The 27660-nt window shown below is 43.2% G+C and overlaps 1 protein-coding gene across 1 annotated transcript in view; it reads right to left on the bottom strand.

The window, feature by feature from the left end:
* The window catches only part of FER1L6 (fer-1 like family member 6), a 116183-nt gene that overhangs the window by 50222 nt on the left and 38301 nt on the right, over window positions 1–27660 (bottom strand). The window contains exons 15-21 of the mRNA XM_061171617.1: window positions 25802–25892; window positions 23278–23397; window positions 21324–21476; window positions 16758–16935; window positions 12004–12128; window positions 2503–2637; window positions 275–424 (exon numbers count right to left, since the gene is read on the bottom strand). Coding sequence (XP_061027600.1) covers window positions 275–424; window positions 2503–2637; window positions 12004–12128; window positions 16758–16935; window positions 21324–21476; window positions 23278–23397; window positions 25802–25892 — 952 coding nt within the window. The remainder of the gene's footprint in view (window positions 1–274; window positions 425–2502; window positions 2638–12003; window positions 12129–16757; window positions 16936–21323; window positions 21477–23277; window positions 23398–25801; window positions 25893–27660) is intronic.

Raw genomic sequence — 27660 nt, 5'->3', positions numbered from 1 at the left:
CTGACGCGTAGGGCTGCTCAAGCATTGCTGGCCAAATCCATACGGACCTTTCATCCTGGGACGCTGACTTGCAGCATAGAGGCTCTGGGAACAACCCGTCACTTGAGTTCTTAAATGGCATCTCCCAGATCCCCAGAAGGAGCCATCTCCAGACACAGGACAGCAGGGAGGGACCAGGCATAATGTGATGGACATGCACTTCCCATGAGGCTGCTTCTCTGGCCAGGTACACTAGATAGACGGCTAGTGCAGATATCACTTCTGGTTCACTTACCTGCAGCAGTTCAAATACAGCAAGAAGGTCCCCTCCAGAAAGGTTCCCGCAAAAGATGGGGTGGTAACACAGCCTGGGGGGCTCATAGCCCTGGTCGGCTAGCTTCACAACAGGAGCAGCCACGGTGGCACCCAAATATTCTGGCTTCCCCTAGGGCAGAAAAGAAATGAATTTTTGTCCCTGGTGGTCATCTACCTGGTTCTGATCTGCGTCAGTGTGATTCTGTAATTAATCTTCACAAAACTGTCAGCCTCAGTGTCTCCCTCCTGCTACTATCTCACTCTCTTCTTCTGCTAAGCCCCTCTCACCTCTTCCCACAGCCTTGGGGAGCAGCAGAATCCATCTGGGCTCTCAGGGAAAACTCTAAGAGGGTCATCTTAGGGGCTTCTTGGCTCAAGGCTATCTTAGGGGTTATCCCTTTCCTCAGTGTATTGAGTTCAGTGGAATAAAGTAAAAATAATCACCCAGGGTAGACTTGAAGGGGAAAAGGAGAAATAAGGTGGCACCAAATATTCCAAAAGATCTCCAGAGCAGGGAACCATTGTGGCTGGGAACACAAGTTTGGAGTCCAGGCAAACGTGAGTTGGAGTTCCCTAATCTACTGCTTTGGAGAGCTATGGTCTTGGGTCAGTTACTCAACCTTTTTTGAACCTCATGCTTAAAAAGAGCATAGGGCCTTGTTCATAGGGCCATGACGATTAATGTAATGATGTATGTGCTTTCCACAATGACTGGTATACAATAAGTGCTCAATCCATAGTACTGTGATGAAGATGGTGGTGATGATGGTGATGATGGCGATGGTGACTAAGGTCAGCATGTTTAAGTAATAGAGCAATTCTGCCCTATTGTTCTCGGTAGTAAAAGAGGGTATTAGAATAGCTTTGTATGTATGTATAGGAGGTAAGTTTCTCTAAGAACTATTTGATGAGGTCACCTCCTTCCTCTTCCTCATCCCTGCTCCCAGGAGCCTAAGTCCACATTCCCCCACGAGCAGTGTGGGGCTGGAGCGTGGGGTTGCTTTGCTATTTGTCTCAGGAACTGCTGCAATGTAAGCGCCATGCAGTCAGGATTGCCTGTTTATTCACTGCTGTATCCCCTGGCACAGGGCAGGCACTCATTACATATTTATTGAGTGAAAACTCTTGGATAAATGACCTCCAAGTCCAAGGGCAGTGCCCACATTTTCTTTGGCTGAGGCTGGGTTTTAGTACCTGCACTACTTCATTGCCTTTGGACTCACGAACAAGCATTTGCATTCCCGGCTGTAGAAGGAAGCTTGGTTAAGGTGGAAATGAGTTTAGCTCAGTCACACTTAAAAACAAACAAAGCGGGGCTTCCCTGGTGGCCCAGTGGTTAAGAACCTGCCTGCCAATGCAGGGGACACGGGTTCGAGCCCTGGTCCGGGAAGATCCCACATGCCAGGGAGCACCTAAGCCCGTGCGCCACAACTACTGAGCCTGCGCTGTAGAGCCCACGAGCCGTAACTACTGAAGCCCACGCGCTTAGAGCCCGTGCTCCGCAACAAGAGAAGCCACTGCAATGAGAAGCACGCGCACCACAACGAAGAGTAGCCCTCGCTCGCCGCAACCAGAGAAAGCCTGCGCGCAGCAAAGAAGACCCAATGCAGCCAAAAATAAATAAATAAATAAATTTCATTTAAAGAAAAACCCTCCAGTAAGCTTTTGAATCTGCTGTTTCAGGACACAGACATCTTTGGAGAGAAAGAGGTTTGGCTAACATCATAACAGAAATGAGACAGAGCTGAATGCATTGTTTCAGGGCTCGGAAGCAACAAGCAAAGAAAAAAAAAAAAAAAAAAAGGCCCAGTTACAAATGCTGAATCAGTGACACTATATCCATTCCTTCCAACCAGGCGAAATCAGTAAAGACCTTCTATTTTCAAAAGGCATGGACATTTTTATTAAGCAACAATAGGGTATAGAACTAGCTGGGGGCTGGGTATAATAATTATATTCCTGAAGAAGTATATGTGGACTGAACTTTTGTGAACCAGATTCTATTTTAATTGCAATCCAAAGGGAAATCTAAGCAAAAAACCCTTTAGTAAAGCAAATGATCATCATCAATTTCCCAGATTCTGTAAATCAGTGTTTTCCCTGGTGAGGACTGCCTCTGGGCATAGTCACAGGCTGGTTAAATAAAGGAAGTTAGTTGAACAGGGAGTTTTTAGCAAGGCACAGTTAGTGCAGCCCTGGGACACTCACCACTGCGTCACTGTCATACAGCTCCACCACCACTAACGGCGGGGATTCTGCCAGCTCCTTCTGGTCTCCGTGCAGCACCAGGTCATTGAACAGCAGCATCTGGTTCCAGGTCGGGGAGAGGGTCTGGGGAATCACCTGGAAGTTGGGGCCAAAAGAAAAGCAAAACCATCACTCGACTGGGTTGGAGGGGGCTCCATGAAAGGTAAAGAGGACACATCCTCATCATCATTGCTCACTTATTCAACATTCAAGCAACAACGGAAACTGATGTACTACTGAGTATCAGATGCTAGGGATGCAGGTTCCCTACCCTGGAGGAGCTTATATAAGCTTCATGAGTAGAACTCCCACCTGATTACCACCCTGTTTGCAAGCATAATTCCAACTCAATCCTCCCAGTGGTGCTGTGATGATAACACCAGCTACCCTTTATTGAGCATGTACTGTGTACTGGCTGCGGTACTTCACATACACTGTCTTGCTGAAACTTCCCAACAATTCTGGGAGGTAGAAATGTAAACCAAGGCCCACTTGCCCAGAGCCGGCACGTGGCAGAACTGCGATTCAACCCAGATCATCTGGCACCAAAGCCCAGGCTGCTAACTTCAACCATCCTCACCAAGTAGATGCTCATATTATCTCCATTTTATGAAAGGGCAAACTGAGGATGGGGAAGATCTAGTGATTCTTCACTGTGAACAAATAAAATTTTGTCATCAAATACTCGAAAGTGGATTTTCAATTTAATATTCCTTACATGGAATTGTACTGTTTTGTGGATATTTATTTGACTGCATTGAACTGACCAGGGTCTTCAAAATAACCTTCACCATTTTGCATGACGTCATTCTTTCTTCCATAGCAAATTGTGACATTGGAAGTTGGCTGCACCCATTATGCAGATGGAGAAACCAAAGGACAAAGAAGGACAACAGCCCGCATAACTGGCTCAGAACCATGAGTGTCTCACCCAGAAGTGACTCAGAGCCCCCTGCCAGGCCATTCAGGTGGTACCTTCAGAAGGTAGGGTGTAATGAGCTTGCATCCTCTATTTAATTGGATGTTTGGAAACATGCCACTTTCATAGAGCTAAAGGCTAAGGTTGCTTGCAGTATGGGTGCCTGTACCTAGGCAGAAACTGCCGCATTCATATGTGAGGCCAGTTCTGGAAAGAGGCCACAGTCACAGTCTCCTGTGCAGGCAAATGAGTGATTTCTCAGGTTAGCACAGACTGCACAGAGCCTGCTGGGTCCTGAGGAAATTTCCGCACCACCTCTGCACTCCACTCTTACCTCTCACCATTCTCTCCAGGAGGGATTGGAGAGAGATCTGGCCTGAACTAACTACTGCTTAGATTCCAAAGCCCAAATAAAACTGTCATCTCAGAGTTTTACATCAAGAGCCATTTCTAGTCATGGCACTAAATCATTTGCACTGTGGTTGCGAAAGAATATTTGTATTGCTCTTTTTTATGAGTCATAAAAATATGCATTCCACAATTTCCTTCCTTCTTTGCTTTTTGCCTTTAGAGTATTTTATGCCTCAGACACAGTGAGGTTTTGAACATAACGTTTCAGAGAAAATCTTAATTTTTTGGACAGGAAAAGAATGGCTTCAACCAACCTATGAACAGCAGTTAAGGCATTGCGATGCAAAGTTCCCCTGTGTCGGTGACTGACGTCACAAAGAACTATGTGTTTTTATGTTGCTTTTGAAAATAGAAATGTGATCTTTTTTGCAACCTGCACCCAACAGTGTGACACCAAAGCAATTTATGATTCTCACAGCATCTTTCCTATAGAAATATTCTGATGGCTTCCTTGGCACTTTGGGCTATAATTGCCACTTGATAAGATTCCAGAGGCCAGCATTCATTCTTTCATTCATCATATATTTATCCCTTCAAAGTGCTAGGCTCAGTATTAGGCACTAACACAGCATCCTGTGCTTAGCAGGTATTCAATAGCTACTTGCATGAATAAATGAGTGGATTTTGGCCTGTCCCATGATTAAAAGGACGATGTGGCCACCCTCGAGAGGTACTGAAAGGTTCACCCAAACAAAATACATTCTCCCACTTCTCTGCCAAGGTGAGCACAGCTCACCTCACTTCCTCGGGGCTTCCTTAAGGAGTTGTGCTTTATAAACTTGTTCGGTGACATTGCTGGAGAGATTATGGTAACACTTAAATTTAACACTTTGAAGAAGGAGTGAGATACCATGGATGGAGCGTGGCTTTAGAATCAGAGACCCCCTGTAATGGAACCCTAGTTTCACCACCTGCCTATGTCCAACTTGGGCAGGTGATTTAACCTCTCTGATCCTTAGTCTTACTCATTTCAATGGGGTTAGCACCCACCTTGTAAAGTTGTTATGACCACTGTCTAAGATAAAGCGTATTAAGTGCCTGGCATACAGTAGGTGCTCAGTAAGGACTTGCTGTCCCCCCCCACCCCAGCCACACTCATTTATAAATGAGTAAACATTTACTGAATACCTACCATGTGCCAGCGTTGGTCACCAGGGTAACTCGTATCTAACAAGAGACCACCGTTGTCCTCAGGACTCAGCGTCAGTCTGACTGTTTGAAATCTCAGCTTCCATGCCCCCCACCCTCTAAGATCCCCTGTCCTTCTCTTCTAAGCCTCCTTCTCAGCCACATAGTCCTTCTCCCTTTCTATCCCCAAAACCTTTCTCTTTGGGAGCTGTCTCCCTTTCTCTTTATCCTATCATCACAAGATTTCCAAGTTCTACGTCCTCAGTGGCATAGCCGGATTCCCCTCCTGAAAGATTTCGTACCATTAAGTCACTTATAAAGGACTGGCTGCAGGACCCTCCCTTCAGAGATAGTTCTCCTTGAGCAACACGTGGTCCATTCAGAGAAGTGCTACCAGGTGTACGGTAGACCAGCTCAGCTATGACTGCAGGGCCCCCAGGCTCAGCCTTCCCCACCTTGAAGAATGCACGAGTGGGGCATGTCACACACAGATCAGTCCCACCGAGGCAGCACACACTGAAACAGGAGAGAGAAACCAGAACCCTTTCTTACCAAAACGGAAGCAGAGTGGTTAAGCAAAATGACTTGGGAATTGGACCAACCTGGGTATCCATCTTGGCTCTACCATCTTCTAAATAAAGAGTCTCCAAGCCATACCTTCCTCATCTGCAGAATGAGGACACTAATAATACTCACCTTTGGGCTGCAGTTAGACGTAACCAAAAATGCATATAAAATGCTTAACATCATGCCTGTCACAGAGGGAGTTTTTAATAAAGGACAGCTATTATTATTAGCAAAAACTAAGTACTTGGTTCAAAAGTATGGAGGCAAAGTCCAGGGTTCAACAGAACTTGTTTTCCCTTTCAAATGATTATTTGATAAACAAATGTCATCTGTTCCTTTGAGATATGCATCTAAATCAAATGAATATACTGTATGGAGATGCAAAATAGAAGGAGAATTACATAGCAACCAAGGGAGCTCACTCAAACCTCCTACCCCACCCAGAGCCCTGAGATCACCTCTGAGGGCTTGGAACTCCCCAGCTATGCAGGTAGAGGAGGCCTCCAGGGATTCCGCACCCCCCCACCTATTTTTTTAACCACACTGTGTGGCATGCAGGATCTTCGTTCCGCGACCAAGGGTCAAACCTGTGCCCCCTGAACTGGAAGCTCGAGGTCTTAACCACTGGACTGCCAGGGAAGTCCCAGGGATCCCCCTTTGAGAATCCCCTTTGTTTTTGGTGGGAAGCCTCAATGGCAATAATAACACAGTCACACAGGAGCTGTTATAAACAAGGCACTGTACTGGGTGTTTCACCCTCTGGGAGGTATATACAATAGCACCATCCTTATTTTTACAGATGAAGAAATAGAGGACAAAGAGGATTTTGCTGTCACATAGCCAATAAATGGAAGGGCTCAGACCTGAACCCAGGCACTATGGCTCTAGAGTCTATACTCTTAACCACCGGGCTATGTACTACCTCTCAAAACACAGGGAGGAGAAGGGAGTCTGAAGTCTTCTCATTTTCATGCTCAGTCACCTTCCCTCTGAGGTCTCTCCCGACTTCCCTCCCAGGCAGAGCTAACCCCTCTCTCCCTGTGGCTCTTGGAGGTTCAGTACTATGGGGTTTATCACAGCATGGCTGACTCGTCTGCACAGAGCACTGCCTAGCTCCACTGGATCATACACCGTGCAAGAGCAGAGTCTGGAAGATGGCGGTGTGGGAAGACGTGGAGTTAGCGTCTCCACACAACTAGGGCGCCTGCCGGCTGCTGGTGGGAAACTCTGACCCCCAAGGAGACAGGAGGGACCCCAGAGTGAACCAGTAGGATGGAGGGGGACCGAGGGGGGAGGAGAAGTGGAGGCCAGACAAGATCAGTGCCCCTGAGGCCAGGGAGATCAGGAGAGGCAGGACAGGAGTGGGAGAGGAGCGGAGGACCTGGGGAGCCTGCTGAGCTCCCAAGCTGGTTTCCCCTGCTCCAAGGCCCCTCCAGGCTGCGTGGGTCCTTGGGGACACTACATGATGATCAAAGGATCAATCCAAGAAGAAGATATAACAATTATAAATGTTTATGCATCCAACATAGGAGCACCTCAATACATAAGGCAAATGCTAACAACCATGAAAGGAGAAATCGACAGTAACACAATAATAGTAGGGGACTTTAACACCCCACTTACACCAATGGACAGATCATCCAAACAGAAAATTAATAAGGAAACACAAGCTTTAAATGGCACAATAGACCAGATAGATCTAATTGATATTTATAGAACATTCCACCCAAAAGTGGCAGAATACACTTTCTTCTCAAGTGCACATGGAACATTCTCCAGGATAGATCACATCTTGGGTAACAATCAAGCCTTGGAAAATTTAAGAAAATTGAAATCATATCAAACATCTTTTCTGACCACAATGCTATGAGACTGGAAATCAACTACAGGAAAAAAATTGTAAAAAACACAAATACATGGAGGCTAAACAGTGCACTACTAAATAACCAAGAGATCACTGAAGAAATCAAAGAAGAAATAAAAAAATACATGAAACAAATGAAAATGAAAACACGACAACCCAAATCCTATGGGACGCAGCAAAAGCAGTTCTAAGAGGGAAGTTTATAGCAATACAATCTCACCTCAAGAAACAAGAAAAATCTCAAATAAACAATCTAAACCTACACTTAAAACAACTAGAGAAAGAAGAACAAAGAAAACCCAGTCAGTAGAAGGAAAGAAAGCATAAAGATCAGAGCAGAAATAAATGAAATAGAAACGAAGAAAATAATAGCAAAGATCAATAAAATTAAAAGGTGGTTCTTTGAGAAGATAAACAAAATTGATAAACCCTTAGCCAGACTCATCAAGAAAAAAAGGGAGAGGATGCAAATCAATAAAATTAGAAATGAAAAAGGAGAAATCACAACTGACACTGCAGAAATACAAAGGATTATAAGAGACTGCTACAAACAACTATATGCCAATAAAATGGACAACCACAAAGAAATGGGACAAATTCTTGGAAATGTACAATTTTGCAAGACTGAACCAGGAAGAATTAGAAAATATAAACAGACCTATCCAAGTAATGAAATTGAAACCGTAATTAAAAATCTTCCAACAAGCAAAAGTCCAGGACCAGATGGCTTCACAGGTGAATTCTATCAAATATTTAGAGAAGAGTTAACACCCATCCTTCTCAAACGTTTCCAAAAAATTGCAGAGGGAGAAACATTCCCAAATTCATTCTATGAAGCCACCATCATCCTGATGCCAAAACCAGAAAAAGATATTACAAAAAAAGAAAATTATAGACCAATATCACTGATGAACATAGATGCAAAAATCCTGAACAAAACACTAGCAAACAGAATCCAACAGCACATTAAAAGATCATACACCATGATCAAATGAGATTTATCCCAGGGATGCAAGGATTCTCCAATATACACAAAGCAATCAATGTGATACACCATATTAACAAATTAAGGAATAAAAACCATATGATCATCTCAATAGATGCAGAAAAAGCTTTTGACAAAAATTCAACACCCATTTATGATAAAAACTCTCCAGAAAATGGGCAAAGAGGGAACCTACCTCAACATAATAAAGGCCATATATGACAAACCCACAGCAAGCATCATACTCAATGGTGAAAAACTGAAAGCATTTCCACTAGGATCAGGAACAAGACAAGGATGTCCACTCTCTCCACTCTTATTCAACATAGTTTTGGAAGTCCTAGCCACAGCAATCAGAGAAGAAAAAGAAATAAAAGGAACTCAAATTGGAAAAGAAGAAGTAAAACTGTCACTGTTTGCAGATGACATGATGCTCTACATAGGAAATCCTAAAGATGCCACCAGAAAACTACTAGAGCTAATCAATGAATTTGGTAAAGTTGCAGGATACAAAATTAATGCACAGAAATCTCTTGCATTCTTACACACCAATGATGAAAAATCAGAAAGAGGAATTAAGGAAACAGTCCCATTTACCACTGCAACAAAAAGAATAAAATACCTAGGAATAAACCTGCCTAAGGAGCCAAAAGACTTGTACTCAGAAAACTGTAAAACACTGATGAAAGAATCAAAGATGACACAAACAGATGGAGAGATATACCATGTTCTTGGATTGGAAGAATCAATATTGTGAAAATGACTATACTACCCAAAGCAATCTACAGATTCAGTGCAATCCCTATCAAACTACCAATGGCATTCTTCACAGAATTAGAAAAAAAAATCTTACAATTCATATGGAAGCACAAAAGACCCCGAATAGCCAAAGCAATCTTGAGAAAGAAAAACGGAGTTGGAGGAATCAGGCTCCCCAACTTCAAACTATACCTCAAAGCTACAGTAATCAAGACAGTATGGTACTGGCACAAAAATAAGAATATAGATCAATGGTACAGGATAGAATGCCCAGAGATAAACCCACGCACATATGGGCACCTAATTTACGACAAAGGAGGCAAGAACGTACAATGCAGGAAAGACAGCCTCTTCAATAAGTGTTGCTGGAAAAACTGGACAGCTACATGTAAAAGAATGAAATTAGAACACTCCCTAACACCATACACAAAAATAAACTCAAAATGGATTAAAGACTTAAATGTAAGACCAGACACTATAAAACTTTTAGAGGAAAACATAGGAAAAACACTCTTTGACATAAACCACAGCAAGATCTTTTTTGACCCACCTCCTAGAGTAACAGAAATAAAAACAAAAATAAACAAATGGGACTTAATTAAACTTAAAAGCTTTTGCACAGCAAAGGAAACCATAAACAAGACAAAAAGACAACCCTCAGAATGGGAGAAAATATTTGCAAATGAAACAACAGACAAAGGATTAATCTCCAAAATATACAAACAGCTCATGGAGCTCAATATCAAAAAACCAAAATATCCAGTTAAAAAATGGGCAGAAGACCTAAATAGACATTTCACCAAGGAAGACACACAGATGGCCAAGAGGCACATGAAAAGCTGCTCAACATCACTAATTATTAGAGAAATGCAAATCAAAACTACAGTGAGGTATCACCTCACACCAGTCAGAATGGTCATTATCAAAAAACAATAAATGCTGGAAAGGATGTGGTGAAAAGGGAACCCTCCTGCACTGTTGGTGGGAATGTAAATTGATACAGCCACTATGGAGAACAGTATGGAGGTTCCTTAAAAAACTGAAAATAGAACTACCATATGACCCAGCAATCCCAATACTGGGCATATACCCTGAGAAAACCATAAAGAGACATGCACCACAATGTTCACTGCAGCACTATTTACAATAACCAGGACATGGAACCAACCTAAATGTCCACTGACAGATGAATGGATAAAGAAGATGTGGCACATTTATACAATGGAATATTACTCAGCCATAAAAAGAAACGAAATTGAGTTATTTGTAGTGAAGTGGATGGACCTAGAGTCTGTCATACAGAGTGAAGTAAGTCAGAAAGAGAAAAACAAATACTGTATGCTAACACATATATATGGAAAAAAAAAAAAAAAGGTACTGATGAACCTAATTGCAGGGCAGGAATAAAGAAGAAAACATAGAGAATGGACTTGATGACATGGGGTGGGAGGGTGAAGCTGGGGCGAAGTGAGAGTAACATCGACATATGTACACTACCGAATGTAAAATAGTTGGCTGGTGGGAAGCAGCAGCATAGAACAGGGAGATCAGCTTGGAGCTTTGCGATGACCTAGAGGGGTGGGATAGGGAGGATGGGAGGAAGGCTCAAGAGGGAGGAGATATGTGGACATGTGTATGCATATGGCTGATTCACTTTGTTGTGCAACAGAAGCTAACATGGTATTGTGAAGCAATTATACTCCAATAAAGTTCTATTAAAAAAAAAAAAGAGCAGAGTCTGGTCCCCCGGCTCCCCCGAGCCCAGCATGGGACCTGGCACAGAGCAAGCGCTCCACCTGTGCTGGTGAAATTGACAAGATGCTAGCTCATGTTATGCTCTCAACCTGAGTGTCATCAATCAAAACGCCATCTCCCAGGTCACGGCCTCACTTTGGGGAGAAATGTCAGCCCTCTTAACATCAGCCAATGTAATGGCCACTAGTCATCAATCTCTTTGTACACTTAACTTTTTGCTTCTTCTCAACAGCCCTATTTTAAGAAGACGAACTGAGGTTTAGTGAGTAAAGGCAGCTAGAGAGTAGATGAGGTAGAACGTGAGCTCAGGTCTCTTTGTGTCTTAACTCTAACTCCCAGAGGTGGGCAAATCCTTTATGGAGCTTCCCTCCCTCAGAACAGTGAATCCTCAGAGAACAGAGTAAATCCTTAGAGAATACGATCTAATGAGAAAAGCAGCCTATTGGATGTGCGCTGATTAGGGCCCCTTTTCACATGTCCGCACTCAGTGTACAGGAAAGGGAGAAAGCCAAGGAAACAGGTATAGATCCACCTCCTTTAATCCTCACAGCGTCTGTCTGGAAGTAGTATTTTCCAGAGAGAGACACTGAATCACACAGGTGTTAAAAGTGTGCAAAGTCCCCCAGCTAGAAGTACAAAGTCTAGGGCTTCCTGACTGCAGAGCAGGAAAGCTTTCCTCCCCACCAAGACCCCTCAGCAAAGACTGCACCAGAAGCCTCATGCAAGTTGTCTGAGTTGTTTGTTCATCCCACTGAACTTGGCATTGTGCCCATCACTCCGGCAGGTGCTCTGGGTGCCAGATCCCTTTCTTCCTCATCCCTCTTTTCCTCCCTCCCTTCCTTCAACTCTGTTACTTGCTCTCTTGGCTTCACGACAACAGATCACATCGGATCAGTAGACCTTCCCAATGTCTGGCCTGCCTTGTGCCCATGCTTTTGAGTCTGAAACACTGAAACACCTGCACACCCAGGGACACAAGTATTTGCAATGTGCCCCTGTTTTTTTCTTTCCTGGGGTTCTGCTGTGGCTTGGCTGTGGGCTGCGGGGAGAAAGCAAGTGGGCTCCCCTGGTTACCTTCGTGGTCTGGCAGTGGGAAAGGAATGTGACCTTGGCAAAAGGGTCTGAAAGTCCGTTGCTGTCGGCTGCAATGAGGCCCCGGGCTTGGTACATGTGAGCTCTCAGCTGGAAGACATGCCGGTCTGTGGACAAATAATGGGAAGGGGTGGCATTAGCGGGCTTCTGAGGAACAGTGAGTGCGAGTGGGTGTCTGTGTGTGATGCCCACCTGTGGGTGTTTCCGGAGACAGACAAAGGAGACCACGGGCACTGAAGGCCTCTTAGACCAAAATGGACACAGGGAAGATGGGGGAAGAGGTCATGTTCATGGGTACTTTGGAGCCAGGCATTCTCCTTGGTGCATTCACCACACTGTGGGATTTACTCTTCATAACAAAACAACCCCGTGAAATATATATCATTATCTTCATTTTATAGATGACGGAAATGGTTCATAAAAAGGCTAAAATACATTTCCAAATTTGCAGAGCTAACTAATTCCAGAGCCTGGATTTCATTTCCGTCAGATTCCAAAATCCAAATCTCTTCCTAAAATACCACATTTTTTAAATCTATATGCAAAACAGCAACAGACTCACAGACAGACATAGAAAACAAACTTGTGTTACCAAAGGGGAGAGGAATGGGGGGGGAGGGATAAATTAGGGGTATGTGATGAACGGTACAGACTACTATGTATGAAATAGATAAGCAACAGGATATACTGTACAGCACAAGGAATTATAGCCATTATTTTGTAATAACTTATAATAGAGTATAATCTGCAAAAATACTGAATCACTGTGCTGTACACCTGAAAATGATATCATATTGTAAGTCAATAATACTTCAATAAAAAAATTTTAAAATACCACATTTCACCTCTTAGTAAAACCTCCTGTTTCCAATGGTGTGTGTGTATAAGAAAGGGGGACATTTCTTCATTTTTGCTTCCATAAACTCAGTAAAGTCTTGAGTCATCCATCCATCCATTCTGCCATTCAGCCAGCCAATGTCATTTTGAGCACCTACAGTATACCAGGCACAGTTCTGGCCTCTGAGGATTCTGAGGCAGCTAAGACAGCCCCTGACCTTGGGGAGCTCCAGGGACGGGGCAGAAGATAAGCAGGTGCCCCAATCCCAGTGACAGGAGCCAGAGCTAAGTGTCCTGCAGGAGATACTGGCAGAGGGCATGGGAGGTTAAAGGCAGGAGTGAGCACATCTGCTTGACGGGATGGGAGGCAGAGAGAGGGCAGCAGGTGGGGCAGACCAGGGTTCAGTGGGGGAACCCCAAGGAAGAGTTGAGTTAATCATATTCCTTGTTTCATGGACTTTATGATCCTTGGCCCTTGCCTGGCCCCTCTTGCTTTTTATATTCATTTGTTCCCTTTTACCCTCTTTTAAAAAAAATTATTTCGTTCATGGATCATGCCTTTGGTGTTGTATCTAAAAAATCATTGCCATACTTAAAATCATCTTGGTTTTCTCCTATATTATCTTCTAGGAGCCTTATAGTTTTGCATTTTGTATTTAGGTTTATGATCCATTTTGAGTTAATTTTTGCAAATGTCATAAGTTCGATGTCTAGATTTATATTTTTGCATGTGGATGTCCAGTTGTTCCAGCACCATTTGTTGAAAAGACTATGCTCGCTCCATTGTATTGCCTTTGCTTGTTTGTCAAAGATCAACTGAATATATTTATGTAGGTTTATTTCTGGGCTCTCTATTGTGTTCCACTGACCTATTTGTCTCTTCTTTTGCTAATACTGCACTGTCTTGATGACTGTAGCTTTATAGTAAGTCCTGATGTCGGGTAGTGTCAGTCTTCCAACTTTGTTCTTCTTAATATTGTGTTGACTCTTCTGGGTTTCTGCCTCTCCACATGAACTTTAGAATCAGTTTGTTGATATCCACAAAACAACTTGCTGGGATTTTAATTGAGATTGCATTGAATCAAGAAAAACACTAAGCAACAGAACTATGTATTTAAAATTGGAACAAGGAGATAAAAGCTTGGATAAGTTACAGAGGTAAATCCTCGTCTTTCACAATGAGTAGTTATGTGTTAAATGTAAAATCAAGAAATAGTGATATAAACATATCATGTAGAATAAAGGGAGATAAATACCTTAACAAAAACTGTTAAAAGTGTTTTTCCCTTTTACCCTCTTACCCAAGAGAGCTCCTTAAAAGGGTGACAGTTGACAAAGGAACATTCAGCAGAGGGTTAAGGAATTTCCTGACCAGGGTATGTTAAGAGAGAACCCACGCTCTCTAAGCGTTCCTTAACACGCTACATAAGTGGGCAAATTTCTCAGCTGGGAGTGAACTTGAGAATAGCTCATTCCCTGAGATCATCCACCAGCTGTCCCTGAAGTGAGTCACCCCAGAATTTTAGCAGAGCTCCCAATACAACCACATAGGCAGGACACTGCACAACTCCAAGGGTCACCATTGACTTAGTCTAGGTTTTTGTTTTTCTGAAACCTTGAGTCTTACCAGCTCTGTTCCTTAGACTAGTAAAGTCAGCTTCCTCTTTGCTCTCATACTTTGGCCCATCTCTGTGCTCTGGCTCACTTTCCACGTGTGGTTATTAGAGATACGTCTGATTGCCCCCATTGGAGGGCCAGGATCACCTCTCCCTCGGCTCCTCATTCCCCACTAGTTTTCCCACTGTACCTTCCATATGCAGGTGCAAACTAATTATTGGTTGAATAGCTATGTTCTGAAGCATAAAATGAACGAAGAAAGGAAATTCTCCAGGAGTTGTGGAAGGCAGCCAAAGCCATTAATGTCAGGGCACAGCCGAGAAAGTTTATTAGGTCATTCCTTGAAAAGAACATGCTGCAGAGGATCAGAAAGCTTTGGAAAAAGCCTTTTCTCTCCTCTGAATCGTTAGTAGCTGGGACAGCAGATATGTCCAGGTACCTTGGGTCTCTAGAGATAGTGTCTATAGAAATAAAAAGGTAATTTGATGTGGGTGTTTTCACCCAAAGATGAAAACTCTAAAGACAGGATGGAAAGCAGTGGAAATAAAGAAGAGTTTGGAGACAGTTTGTTCCATCATTTACTAGCTGTGTGATCTTGGGCAATTTCTAAACATTTCCAATACATCCTTTCTCCACCTATAGAATGAAGAAACCACCCAAGGTTGGTGTGAGAAATAAATCAAATCCTATGTGTAAAGTGTAGGGCACAATGCTTGGCATATGGTAGGGGTTGTGCGTTTTTCAAAAAGACAGAGCTGAGCTTTCCTTGCTCTTACGCATTGATATTGGGCATGGAAACCACGAGCTGAACCATTGGATAAATATCTCTAGAACTCTGTCTTCTCTAACTATTGAGCCATTTAGGTTCCACTGGCAGTCAAGTTCAGTCAGTATCAGAGGAGCCGTGTGCAACACTGGAAACCTGGATTTGTAGACAGTCCTCCAGTGTTTCAGACACTGGCTCAATTCAAAACTCAGTGAGAGAGTGTCATAGACATATATACACTACCAAACATAAAATAGATAGCTAGTGGGAAGCAGCCGCATAGCACAGGGAGATCAGCTCGGTGGTTTGTGACCACCTAAAGGGGTGGGATAGGGAGGGTGGGAGGGAGGGAGACGCAAGAGGGAAGAGATATGGGAACATATGTATATGTATAACTGATTCACTTTGTTATAAAGCAGAAACTAACACACCATTGTAAAGCAATTATACTCCAATAAAGATGTTAAAAAAAAAAACTCAACTTCATTTGAAGTGAAGGTAAAACTGTGTTCTACCCTATCTGAATTCAGCAGCAAGGATCCTGCAAATTGAAGCAATTTGGAAACAGAAAGCAAAATGCAACTGTAAGGCATTAATGCTTAGAATAAAGTTCAAAATTATATGGAAATGTAAATATGATGGCACTCATAGAAAATACCTACATAGAAGAGAGGATTACATAAACCATGCTGAATTGCTAAAAGTAGCCAACTCAAGAACCAAGCTAGAGAAACATGAGTGACCCCAATGATACCAGTTTCTATCGGGTCATTACTGGGAAATGTAAATGACTGCTGTTTATGGGTCAAAACCCCAGTGCCATGTAAAAGGAAATCTGCTTTAATTCCACAGGTCCTATGAGCACAAGAACTTACTGATGTCTCTTTAAAAGACATCTTTTGCTTTATTATTTTTTAAATTTTATTTATTTTTGGCTGCATTGGGTCTTCGTTGCTGTGCGCGGGCTTTCTCTAGTTGTGGCGAGTGGGGGCTACTCTTCATTGCGGTGCACAGGCTTCTCATCGTGGTGGCTTCTCTTGTTGCACAGCACAGGCTCTAGGCGCTCGGGGTTCAGTAATTGTGGCACGTGGGCTCAGTAGTTGTGGCGCACAGGCTTAGTTGCTCTGCGGCATGTGGGATCTTCCCGGACCAAGGATTGAACCCGTGTCCCCTGCATTGGCAGGTGGATTCTTAACCACTGCACCACCGGGGAAGGCCCGAAAAAGACATCTTTTGCTTTAAATGCAAACTCAGTCTATATAGTCTGCCAACAAAGAAACTCATATTGCATTCTCTCCATTAACAGAAAAATATAAATATTTATTCCAGATATGTTTAATAACTTCACTTTATTCTTTAGATGGGACATTGGAAGGTCAGAAAGAAAATTTAGAAACTGTATTAAAAGAGGCAAATAAGTTGATCCTAAAATCATATGCAAACAGCTCATAAATGTCACCCCTCAGAAGCCCACCAGAGACATCTTATGACCCTCTTTGCCCCGTGGGCATCATACCTTGGTAGAGCAGGTTAGCTGGGGGTTTACTGGTGTCAGCCCCTTTGGAGGACATTTCTGCTTCATAGCCTGCTGGTAAGTTGTTCAAAATGGCACTAGAGTGTCTGGTGGAGCCCAGCCACATGTACAGGTCAATTTTCGCTTGCACCGACCAACCAGCCGGATGTTTTCCAGGAAGCTGGGGAAAGGTTACAAGGAAGACCACCTCATTAGTAGGAGCCATTGTGGGCCTCACTCTTTGAGAAAAGAGGTCCTTCCCTGGGGCTCATATTAAAATGAGACCAATGACCCCAATTGCCACGATGCACAGTTTTAGAGGAGGATCCAGGTTTAATGGGGCCTGAAGCTTCAACAGGCCCTGTGCGATCATTTAAACCTAACAGGTAGGTATGGTTATTACCCCTGTTTTATAGATGAGAAAACTCAGGCTCAGAGAGGCTAAATAAGTTCCTAAGATCACTCAGCTTTTAAGTGACGGAGCCAGGACTCGAACCAGGGGAGATGATACCAGATCTGGGCTCTGGACTCTGAACGCCCACAGCCTGCTTCTCCCCACACTGAGTTGAAATCCCCCTTCCCAGAACTTCCAATTGCCTTGAGTTCCAACCACAGCCTCTGCCTCTTTGCTTTGTTCAGAGGAACTCGAATTCTTCTTCCATAGGTCAGGCCCCCATGGGCTTGAAGGCATCTACCTGCCCTACCACGTTGTTTCTTCCTGCTAGACACCTCTCATCCCTTCACCCCTTCCTCACGCAATGTGGTTTCAAATTCCCTTACTACCCTGCTTTCCCTCCTTTGAATGTACTCGGATTTGTATTTATATTTATGTTTGTTTGAATTTGTGTTTATATGTGTAGTAGTGTGTGTGTGGTGTGTGGGTACGTGCGTTCTCAACATGTGAAGGACACAACTCAATGCAGAGCAGCTCCTTTATTTCTCCGTCACCAGGATTAGGGGACTTCTCACCCCCATCTAAGGAACCTCAGGCCCCAGACTTGGCTGGGTGCAGGATTTCTGGCAAGGCTTTCGCTCTGAAAGTGGCCACCTCTCCAGATTTTGTTGACTCTTCTAAGTGCCTCTTAGTGTTTCTTAGGATTTCCCATCAATGCACAATTCCCCTTTCTTCTGCACCACTTCTTTTCCATGGAGAATCACAAAATCCCACTAGGAGAGGCTACCACTTGCTCTGACAATTTCCCAGGCACCCGTGGAAAGCCCCAGAACCCCAAATTGTGCCTGGTTGTTTGCCTGCCTTCCTGTCTTGCTCTGTGAGTTCCCCAAGAGGATTGTGAGCAACTCAGTTCAGCAACTACTACCAGGTGCCACCAGACCTTGCTGAGGGAGTGGGGCCAGAAGGGCATCACAATGACTGCGACACAGTCCTGGGCTTCCCCTCCAAGAGCTCACATCTAGACAGGGAGACCGACTTGCATTCACTTACTCAAATGCAAAGTCAAGTGTAAGAGAGAAGATGCCATAGGACCAGAGGAGAAGAAGCAGGTATATCCATCCTTTCTTTAATACTCACATATTCCAGTAGGCTTTAATAGGTACTTTGGAGTTGGACTCGTAGAGAAGACATTAGAGAGAAAGAAAGATCATGCAACAGGGACCATGAAAACCTGATTGCCGTTCCAGATTACCTAGCCATGTGACTTCAGGTGAGGCAGTTTTGTTTCCTTTAGATTAATATTCCCTCAACCTGGGCCCCCTAGGCATAGCAGTTTCCTAAAATTTGTAAATAGCTATTCTAGATGAATAAGGTTGACAAGCATGGGTTGTAAAAGATGATTCCTGACTGCAGGACTTTGACTTTTCTACTGGTTGACGGGCACTGTGAAACTCCAAGAGGGGGATACAACGGCAACCTCTAAATGTGTTTGAACACAGGATGTTTATGGCACCACTCAAAGGACAGCTGTTCCGTGGAACAAACTTTGAGGCGACTCTGGAAAAAATCTAGAGATCTGAGAGATTTACATTCTATGCTTTGTCTCACTGCACTTTCTAACTCCCAGTGAAGAAACCAGAGTGAGCAGCAGGTGGGTGAATCCTTTGTCTCCCTGGAGCAGCTCTTGCTTTTTTCAGATTTACCAATTCAGTGAAGAGAAACAGAGGCTAAAGGGAGGTGGCGGGAGGGAGTAAAAAGCAGGGGTAACAATTAAAACAGGAATGAAAATAGTTTTCATCTTATCAAGATGTCTCATCATGTCAGGACAATTGAACAACATGTTCAACATTTACAAAGCTGTCACCCAAAGCAATCCCAATGACAAAAGGAAAATCCAGATAAAGAAGTAAGCCAAGGTCACAGGGCAAAGGTCCTGAATTCCCAGTTAGGTCTATTCTCTGGCTTTGGTTGACAGTTGTTCTCTGTTCTAATTTTAAATAATTCTGGGATACATCAAAATATTTAGGAAGGAATAACTTTACGCTGGTTTTCTCTTATTTTTAGCACAGGGCTTTCTGAAATGATTTGCTATTTTTAAGACAGGTGTTTCTTTCGACCCCAGAATTCCTTGGAATGAGAAAGCTGAAGAAATATTTGTGGTGAATAACTAGGGTGAATTTTTCTTTTTCAGTTACAGTTTTACAGAGGTGGGTTTAAAAATCCTTTTGTACACATGACAGAAAATATTGGGTTGGCCAAAAAGTTCATTCGGGTTTTTCCATAACATCTAACATACAGAACCACAAACACTTCCCTGGATGTGAAGGGGGCACACAATTCCAGAAATGTCCCCTAGATGTTGGATTCCCATTTGTTTGAATGCCAACATTTATTGCGTGATGACTCCGGGGGACGTACACTCTGTGTTCTTTTACGTGCAGTTATCCACTTAATCCTCAACATCATCCCCATTTGAAGGATGAAGAACAGGAGACACAGAGATGTTAAGTAACATTTCCCAAATCATACAGCTCCTAAGTATTAGCCCTGGAATTCACTAAGAGGTAAAATAGTATTCCGCTCAAATGCACATGTTGAAGCCCCAACCTCTAGTACCTTAGAATATGACCTTATTTGGAAATAGGGTCATTACAGATAGAGTTAACATGAGGTCAATCTGGAGTAGGATTCTTATAAAAAGGACATCATAGGAAAAGAGACATGCACACAGGGAGAACATGATATAAAGATTGGACTTATGCTCCCACAAGCCAAGGAGCTGCCAGAAGCTAGAAGAGATGCTTCTCTAGCACCTTCAGAGGGAGCACGGCCCTGCCAATCCCTTCGTGTCAGCTTTCCAGCCTTCGTAACTGGGAGATAATAAACTTCTGTGGTTTAAGCCACACGGTAGCACTTTGTTACAACAACCCTAGTAAACTAATACAAATTCCAACCCAGATTCACCTTATTTCAAAGCTCAAGTATTAAACCAGTACCCTGTAATGCCTCTTCTGTCTGCCCCCCATAACAATCACATCAACAGTAGAATCTAGCCATTGGATGCGCTTTGAGGCTGTCTAATCTAGCTGCCCACTGCCATATTCATATCAAGGGGACAAAGGACACATTGTAGACCTCCATTTAGGGAACTATTTTCCTGTAATGGCTCTCGTGGGGCCCAGCTCTAGCCTCTGGAAACACACACGTGCGTGTGCACACACACACACAATCACCCCCCCATCCATGTGGAAGCCCTACGAACACAAAACCTCTATCATGCCGCCAAATCTCTCTTCTCAGTTAAACATTGTCATATCCTCACCTATTCTTCACATGGCATGGTTTTGAGCCTTCTCATCCCCCTTCTAAAGCAGTGGAAGAATAATTATGTTATAGCAAATAATCAGAACTCAGATTGGCAGGACAGCCCACTGTGAGTTGGGAAAGTTAATCAGTCACATCACACACTCTTGTCGCCAGCCATTGGTGAGTGTTAAGCTTTCGGACCAGTCTTTCTCCATGTTTGCTCAAGTTCACTCCTGGGATAGAAATGTCTTTGTAGTAGAGGTAGAATACCCAGGGTCTCCAGGAAAGGCTCAAATCTTGATTTAAAGACAGTAGGATCTATCCAGAGATTGTGCCTATGACCCTGTGTTCATGAATGGTGCAGGGACCCAAGATGAAAAGACTATCATATTTTTACAGTGTAAAACCACCAGGGATCCTAAACTAGCAGTTCTGTGGAATAGCAACCTCTCCTCTTGTGATTTTCTTTGAAGTCTATTTTTAAAACATAGATGAACTCGCGTAAAATGATGCCATAGATAAATTACTCAAGAGAAAAGTAGAGAGGAAACTAATAGAAAAATGTTCATTCTTCTTAGTAATCAAAGAAGTAAAAATTAAAATAACCTTAAGGTACCTCCACCAGATTTAAAAAAAAAACACCTTATATGTGTCTGGTGACATAGTTATTGGAAAATTGGAAAATATTCAGCCCCAGGATGGTCTCCTAAAACACAACTTGAATCAAGAGGGGGCAAGATGTTCTAGTTGTCCTCAGACTTTTGAAAGTCTTAGGGTCAACTCAGAGATCTGCACACACACTAGGAATGCCGTGCAACCCAGGAAAAACAGAGATTCCCATCCTTGAGTCAAAAATAGTACAGACTTACTTTGAGGAAGTGAGTTTTGATCTTCCTGCAGTGTTGACCCATCTGCTTCCTGATGGGGGAATAGAGCAGGTCCTTGGCGGCGATGCGGGCATATGCCACCCTCTTGTTGTTGCTCAGCATCCAGATGAAGACGTCAGGGATGGTGTGCTGTGGCTGTGGAGGCAGAGGGGACAGATTTGATAGGTGGGTGTTTACACGGCACCTCCAGGGTTCTCCTATCCTGCAACAGCACCCCTTCTGCACAACAAGTTCTGTGACTTAAACTTTCTGGGTACTGAAACACCTATGCAACCAAGCAAGTTAAGCGTGGCTTCTTTGAGAAAGTCTTAGGTCACGGAAGCCCCATACGCCAAACTACTTATCATGCTTTGACAATATGCAAGTCGGACCCGTGACTTGGCATCTTTGGTGGCCTATTTTTCTCCATCTGCAGAACAAACGTTTGCTCCACCTTCCCATGGATTTTTTCTTTGCAATCTTGTAATCATGATTTAGCTTCCAGCATTGGACCTCCTAAGAGCCAGGTAACATTTCCAGAACATTCAAATGAAACACCAAAAACAAAAATCCGTGAATGTCTTTGGATGTCTTTCCATCTGCTCTTAAGGAAGGAAAACCAATTTTACAAGGGATTTTATACCTAAAATATAATTGCTAAGTATTTTCGCTCCATTTTAGGAGTTTATTCGGGAGAAACTGCACTAAATTGCACAGAAAATTAGACTTTAAAGTTGAGCTAATCAAGATAAGAATTGCAGAATTCCCTGCCAAGAGGCCCATTATGTTGTGAGTGTTTGAAATGCACATTGCTGAGCCAATATAGCTTCTAAAACAAAAGGGAGGCATATTGTCATCAACTAGGCTTTGACATTTTCGGACTGGAAGCAGATACTTTTTCTAACCCCGTAATCCTCTAGTGTAATTGGTACCCTAAGAAGGCATCCCCTCTCTCTTGACATGGAAACAGAGACATCCTTGTGGAGGTTTTCTGGCCACACGGTCAGTCAGTCACAGACCTGGTTTGAACCTTCTGGGTGCTCATTAAAATTCCTGCATTCCAAAGTGACTATCTCACGCTTGTTATGCCTCCAGGGAATGATAAATTTGCAACAAGAAAAAAAACTTTCAAGAACAGAAGCAGTAAATCTGTACCTCTCCCTGAAAACTTCCGCCACAAAACCTAGTATTTAACAGAAGCAAATACGAGGACTTTTTTTAGATCATTCTAGTAGTCACCGGAAGATATTGCTTACAATTAACTTTAAAATGAGAAGCTGTTTTAACTTTTACTGGACATGAGTTTCAATTTCCTTACAGTTAAAAACCTATCAAAGGGGCTTCCCTGGTGGCGCAGTGGTTGAGAGTCTGCCTGCCAATGCGGGGGACACGGGTTCGAGCCCTGGTCTGGGAGGATCCCACATGCCGCGGAGCAACTAAGCCCGTGAGCCACAATTACTGAGCCTGCGTGTCTGGAGCCTGTGCACCGCAGCAAGAGAGGCCGCGACAGTGAGAGGCCCGCGCACCGTGATGAAGAGTGGCCCCCGCTTGCTGCAACTGGAGAAAACCCCTCGCACAGAGACGAAGACCCAACACAGCCAAAAATAAATTTAAAAAATTAAAAAAAAAAAAAAACCTATCAAAGGTCCCATGTTTATTTTGACTTTTCTTGAGCCTATTAAGGAGTGTGCTTTATTATTATTATTATTATTATTTAGGAACATGCTTTTTATTTCGGCTGAATACTCAGGCTTCGTGAAAAAATCGATAAAGCTGTACATGTTTGGCTTAATTAAAAAACACCCTCCTTCACCCTTCAAACGAATAGTGCCTGCTCAGCTCAGCAGGGCTTGAGAGAAAACACTGCTCATCTTTCATTCTTATCAAACATTCAAACCCCACTGGGAAGATATTCGGTCTAATCTTCCAAATGAGCTTTGCCTTTACAGTTGATTACCTCATCCACAAGAAAGCGGATTTTTTCCACAAAGTTTTGGGCTGCCTGGATCATTTCATCAAGAGATAACTTTTTCTTCTGCTGCTGAGTGAGCCCCTTGGCCTCCTTGGCTATGGCCTCCTAAAACAAAACAAGAGTTTTGTTTTGTACAAAACATACATTCTCCCACTTTTCCCAATCACTATCCTAGGAGCCAGGGCCTGGGACAAGAGGAGGACTCAAGCTTCCTTTCCTTGAGACTTTGACAGTTGGTGAGGTGAAAGCAATATATGCAAATAACTAAAATGTGTAAAGCATCATGGGACCAGAGGGGCCAAAGCCAGGTTTTACGGATAATATGATATTTGTGCTGAGCAAAAAATGCATTGAATTCATCAGATGATAAGAAGAAAAAGTACAGTCCAGTTGGAAGGAACAATTACATATGAAGGCACATAATCAGCGAGGGTTCAGAATCGTTGGCACATAGATACATGGGAAGGGAGCAACGAGAGACAAGGCTGGGAGACTAGGCTGGGACAAGACGGTGAACACCCCTGTATATCATGTACAAAGGAATTTGGCCTTTATCTTATGAACAATTGGGAGACTCCAGTGATTTATTTTTTTTTTAATAAATTTATTTATTTATTTATTTATGGCTGTGTTGAGTCTTCGTTGCTGCGCGCAGGCTTTCTCTAGTTGCGGCGAGCGGGGGCTACTCTTCGTTGCGGTGCGTGGGCTTCTCACTGCAGAGCACGGGCTCTAGAGCACAGGCTCAGTAGTTGTGGCACACGGGCTTAGCTGCTCCTCGGCATGTGGGATCTTCCCAGACCAGGGCTCAAACCCGTGTCCCCTGCATGGGCAGGCGGATTCTTAACCACTGCACCACCAGGGAAGTCCCTCCAGTGATTTTTTTAATCAAGAGAGATCTCAGCAGATTTGTGTTTTGGAGACCATTCCGGCTGTGGTATGGAAGGCGGACCGTAGGAAGATGACTGTGAGAGCCCAGGCCAGAGACGCTACAGCACTCGGGTTAGGCAGTGGTCCTGGGGGTGAAGAATGGAGTGAGTGCCAGAGTCTTTAAGGGCCGGGGTCTCAACCTGGCCTGGGGTCAAAATGACCGTTTAGTGTGAGGTATAGCAGGGGTCCCCAACCCCCGGGCTGTGGACCGGTACCGGTCCGCGGCCTGTTAGGAGCCAGGCCGCACAGCAGGAGGTGAGTAGCAGGCGAACGAGTGAAGCTCCCTCTGCTTCTCCCCATCGTCCCCCATCGCTCACATTACTGCCTGAACCATTCCCACTGCCCCCGCTCCCGCGCCAGTCCGTGGAAAAATCGTCTCCACGAAACTGATCCCTGGTGCCAAAAAGTTTGGGGACCGCTGAGGTACAGGATTCAAAGTTGATTCTTAAGCTTCTGATTGGAGCAACAGGTGAGGCTGGTGGTACCGATACAGGACAGGGAACAAGCTTCGGTGGGAAGATGATGGGCTGAGTGGGATACACTGAGTCAGAGGTACTATGAGGCAAGCAGTGAACGTGTCCACCCAGAGGCTGGAAATGCGGAGAGAGAGCTGGGCCATGCAAAGTACTGAAATCTTGGGCTTGTTCAGGACAAAGACTGTTGGACACAGAAAATGAGAGCGCTCTGTGGGCTATCTGTAGAGGATGGGTATTGCAGAGACAGTCAGAGGTGCTGAGAAAGACATGGAGTAGGAAGCCAATCTTACATATGGTGGGAATCTAGCCTCCTTGGAGTAGAGGAGGACAAAAAACTTCATTTATTTTCTGGAAAGAAGGATGAGTCAAGCGTTCAGAGACTCAGGCTTTAGTCTCTGGAGTGTGATTAACTAGCTGTGACCCTTAAATAAAATCATTTAACCTCTGTGGGCCTCACTCACATCTTTAAAATGTCCCTGGCCAAACACTGAGTAATTTTATTTTTGCAGAATTATCATGGCCTCATACAAGACGTCCCTTGTTGCCATTGCTGGAACTGAAGTTTCAAGGAGAGATAATCAGGGTCTGACTTGGTCTGGCGTTTCGCAGTCGTCACTCATTCAATAGGGACCGAACATCTCTAAGGCACTCAGCACTGTGCAGGGTCTCCAGGGCACAGAGAGGTACCAGCCACTGCCCTGCCCTCAGGTATGCTCACAACTTCTCACACAATTCATAATGGGAGGACACCAAGGAGAGGTAGTTTAGTTATTTCTTTTTGTCTCTCAGCTTAGGAGGCAGAAGGTTAAGTGAAAGAGTCCACAGCCTTTGACAAAATACAAACGTCAAGAAAATGAACAAGTCCTACATCAGAATAGAATATAGGGCTGGTGGGCTTCTAGCTCATTCTTGTAAACATTCAGTAAATGCTAGTTCCTCTCCAACTCACTCACCTATTTATTCCCTTCTCATTCTTCTATATCACACAACTGTATAACTTTTAGAACTTTATCCTCATGTGGTCTATGACCTATGCTTCATCCATGAGGTTTATTTTTAAAGCACACGTTTTAGTTCTTTGCAAGTATAAATAGATTTTCACATACCAGCTCCTGCCAACAGAGCGTAAGTCGTTTCTTATCTAAATTGGTTTGGTTCAACATCTTGGGTTTCTTTTCCACTTCAGAGACAAAGGCACTATAAAAGAATAACAATTTTGAAACCTACTTAGTGAAAATTCATTTATATAATTCCAGAGATTTGCAAGTATACTTTCTGCAATACAATGGGAAAGTTGATGAAGCCACAGAACCAAGATTTTTCATTTTGGATTAAGCAATAAGGCACTAACTTTTCTACGAGACAAAATGAGAATGGGAAATAGTGCCAGACCTCACATTAGTTTTGGGGATGTTTGTTTTTCTACTTTCTTTCAGTATATACCTATTGTGATTCCTATCCAAGTTCATAACAGCAAACACAACATAATGCAGTTTTCCTTTATCTTACAAATTTAACACACCCCAAAATGTTCCTGAAAATTGTATGTAGAGCAAGTATTTTAGACTCAAAACTAGGCTATGTCTTCACATTTTTAAAACCATGCAAAGGACTGAATAATAACATTTTGAGGGATGAAGTTAAAAATGTGTTCAATAGGGAAATGGTAATGGTAATGCAATTGAAGAAGAAACAGAAATGACTTTAAATTTGGGGAAATAAGATATTCCCTCATCAGCAGTAACTTAAATTAAAATCGATACCATTTTCACTTACTAAAAACCAGGTAATATTCAAGGTTGATAATATTCAAAGGGAAATAGTCACTCTCCTCTATTACGATAGGAGAGTGTTAATTATTATAATGTTTAAGAGGTTATTTGACAGCATCTATCAAAATTTAAATGTCCATATAATTTGACCCAAAAATTATACTAGAATTCTATCCTTCAAAAATAACTGAAAATTCTTGCAAAAATATGTTTACATAGTAACATTTATTGTAGCATTGTTTACAGTAGCAAAATAAATCAGAACAACTTAAATATAAGGGTCTAATTAAATACTACATGGTACATATCACGTGATTGAACATTGGGGATGACTATTAGGTACTACTGTAGAAAGATGCCAGTGATACATTGCTGAGTGAAAAAGCAATCTACTGAACAAAGTGTGTGATATTTATGAAGAAACAGAGTATTTTTATGAATGTGTGTGTTTGCAAATGCACAGAAAAAAAGGAAGACAAATCAAACTCTTCTCTCTGAGTGGGATTGGAGAGAGAGTTGAGAACACTTTTCCTTTATACATCCTGCATTTTGTTGTTGTTGAAGATGAGCATCTAGTATTTCTGTGATGAAAAGAATCAATTACAAAAGAACAAAAGGGGGATCTAAGATGCCATACCTCCCAGGGAGGGGTCCCACACCAGGGCTCTGCCTGCTGGTAATTGGAAACTTCAATCAGAAATTCTCTTTGGACATACTAGTCATTGCATTTTCTCTTCATTTTTAAAAAGAATAAAAAGGAGTCTATTTTGAGGAGGGAATCTTGGTGCCACCTGTCTACCTTGCTTTCCTAGAGGCAGAAGGAATCCATTCCACTCCCAGGATGGATCAGCTCTAGGAAACATTATGGATGCTTCTAATCTCTCTCCCTTCCTCACAGGGGGAGAAATAACTTATTTCCCCACCAGAATGGGGGTAGGTGACTTTGGCACATGATTCTGTTCATTCCTCATCTTTCAGACCCAGCCCACTGCCAGCTGTGGGCAGCCTCCTCACCTATACACAGCAGGTGGTCTGTCCCTTCTGGGGGGAAGCCCCAAAGTCCAGCTACTCAACCTCAAACAGGTGGGGGGACCACAAAGTCTCCTTGACCTCAGGTACAAACTTTTTTCTCAAATCCAGATTTACCAAATATAAAATGAACGTTTGATCTCTGTCTGACCCTCATGAATATT

Source organism: Eubalaena glacialis, chromosome 17 (assembly GCF_028564815.1).
Source record: "Eubalaena glacialis isolate mEubGla1 chromosome 17, mEubGla1.1.hap2.+ XY, whole genome shotgun sequence".
NCBI classification, from domain to species: Eukaryota; Metazoa; Chordata; class Mammalia; order Artiodactyla; family Balaenidae; genus Eubalaena; species Eubalaena glacialis.
Note: the sequence above shows the minus strand (reverse complement) of the source record. Positions and strands in the feature narration are given on the sequence as shown.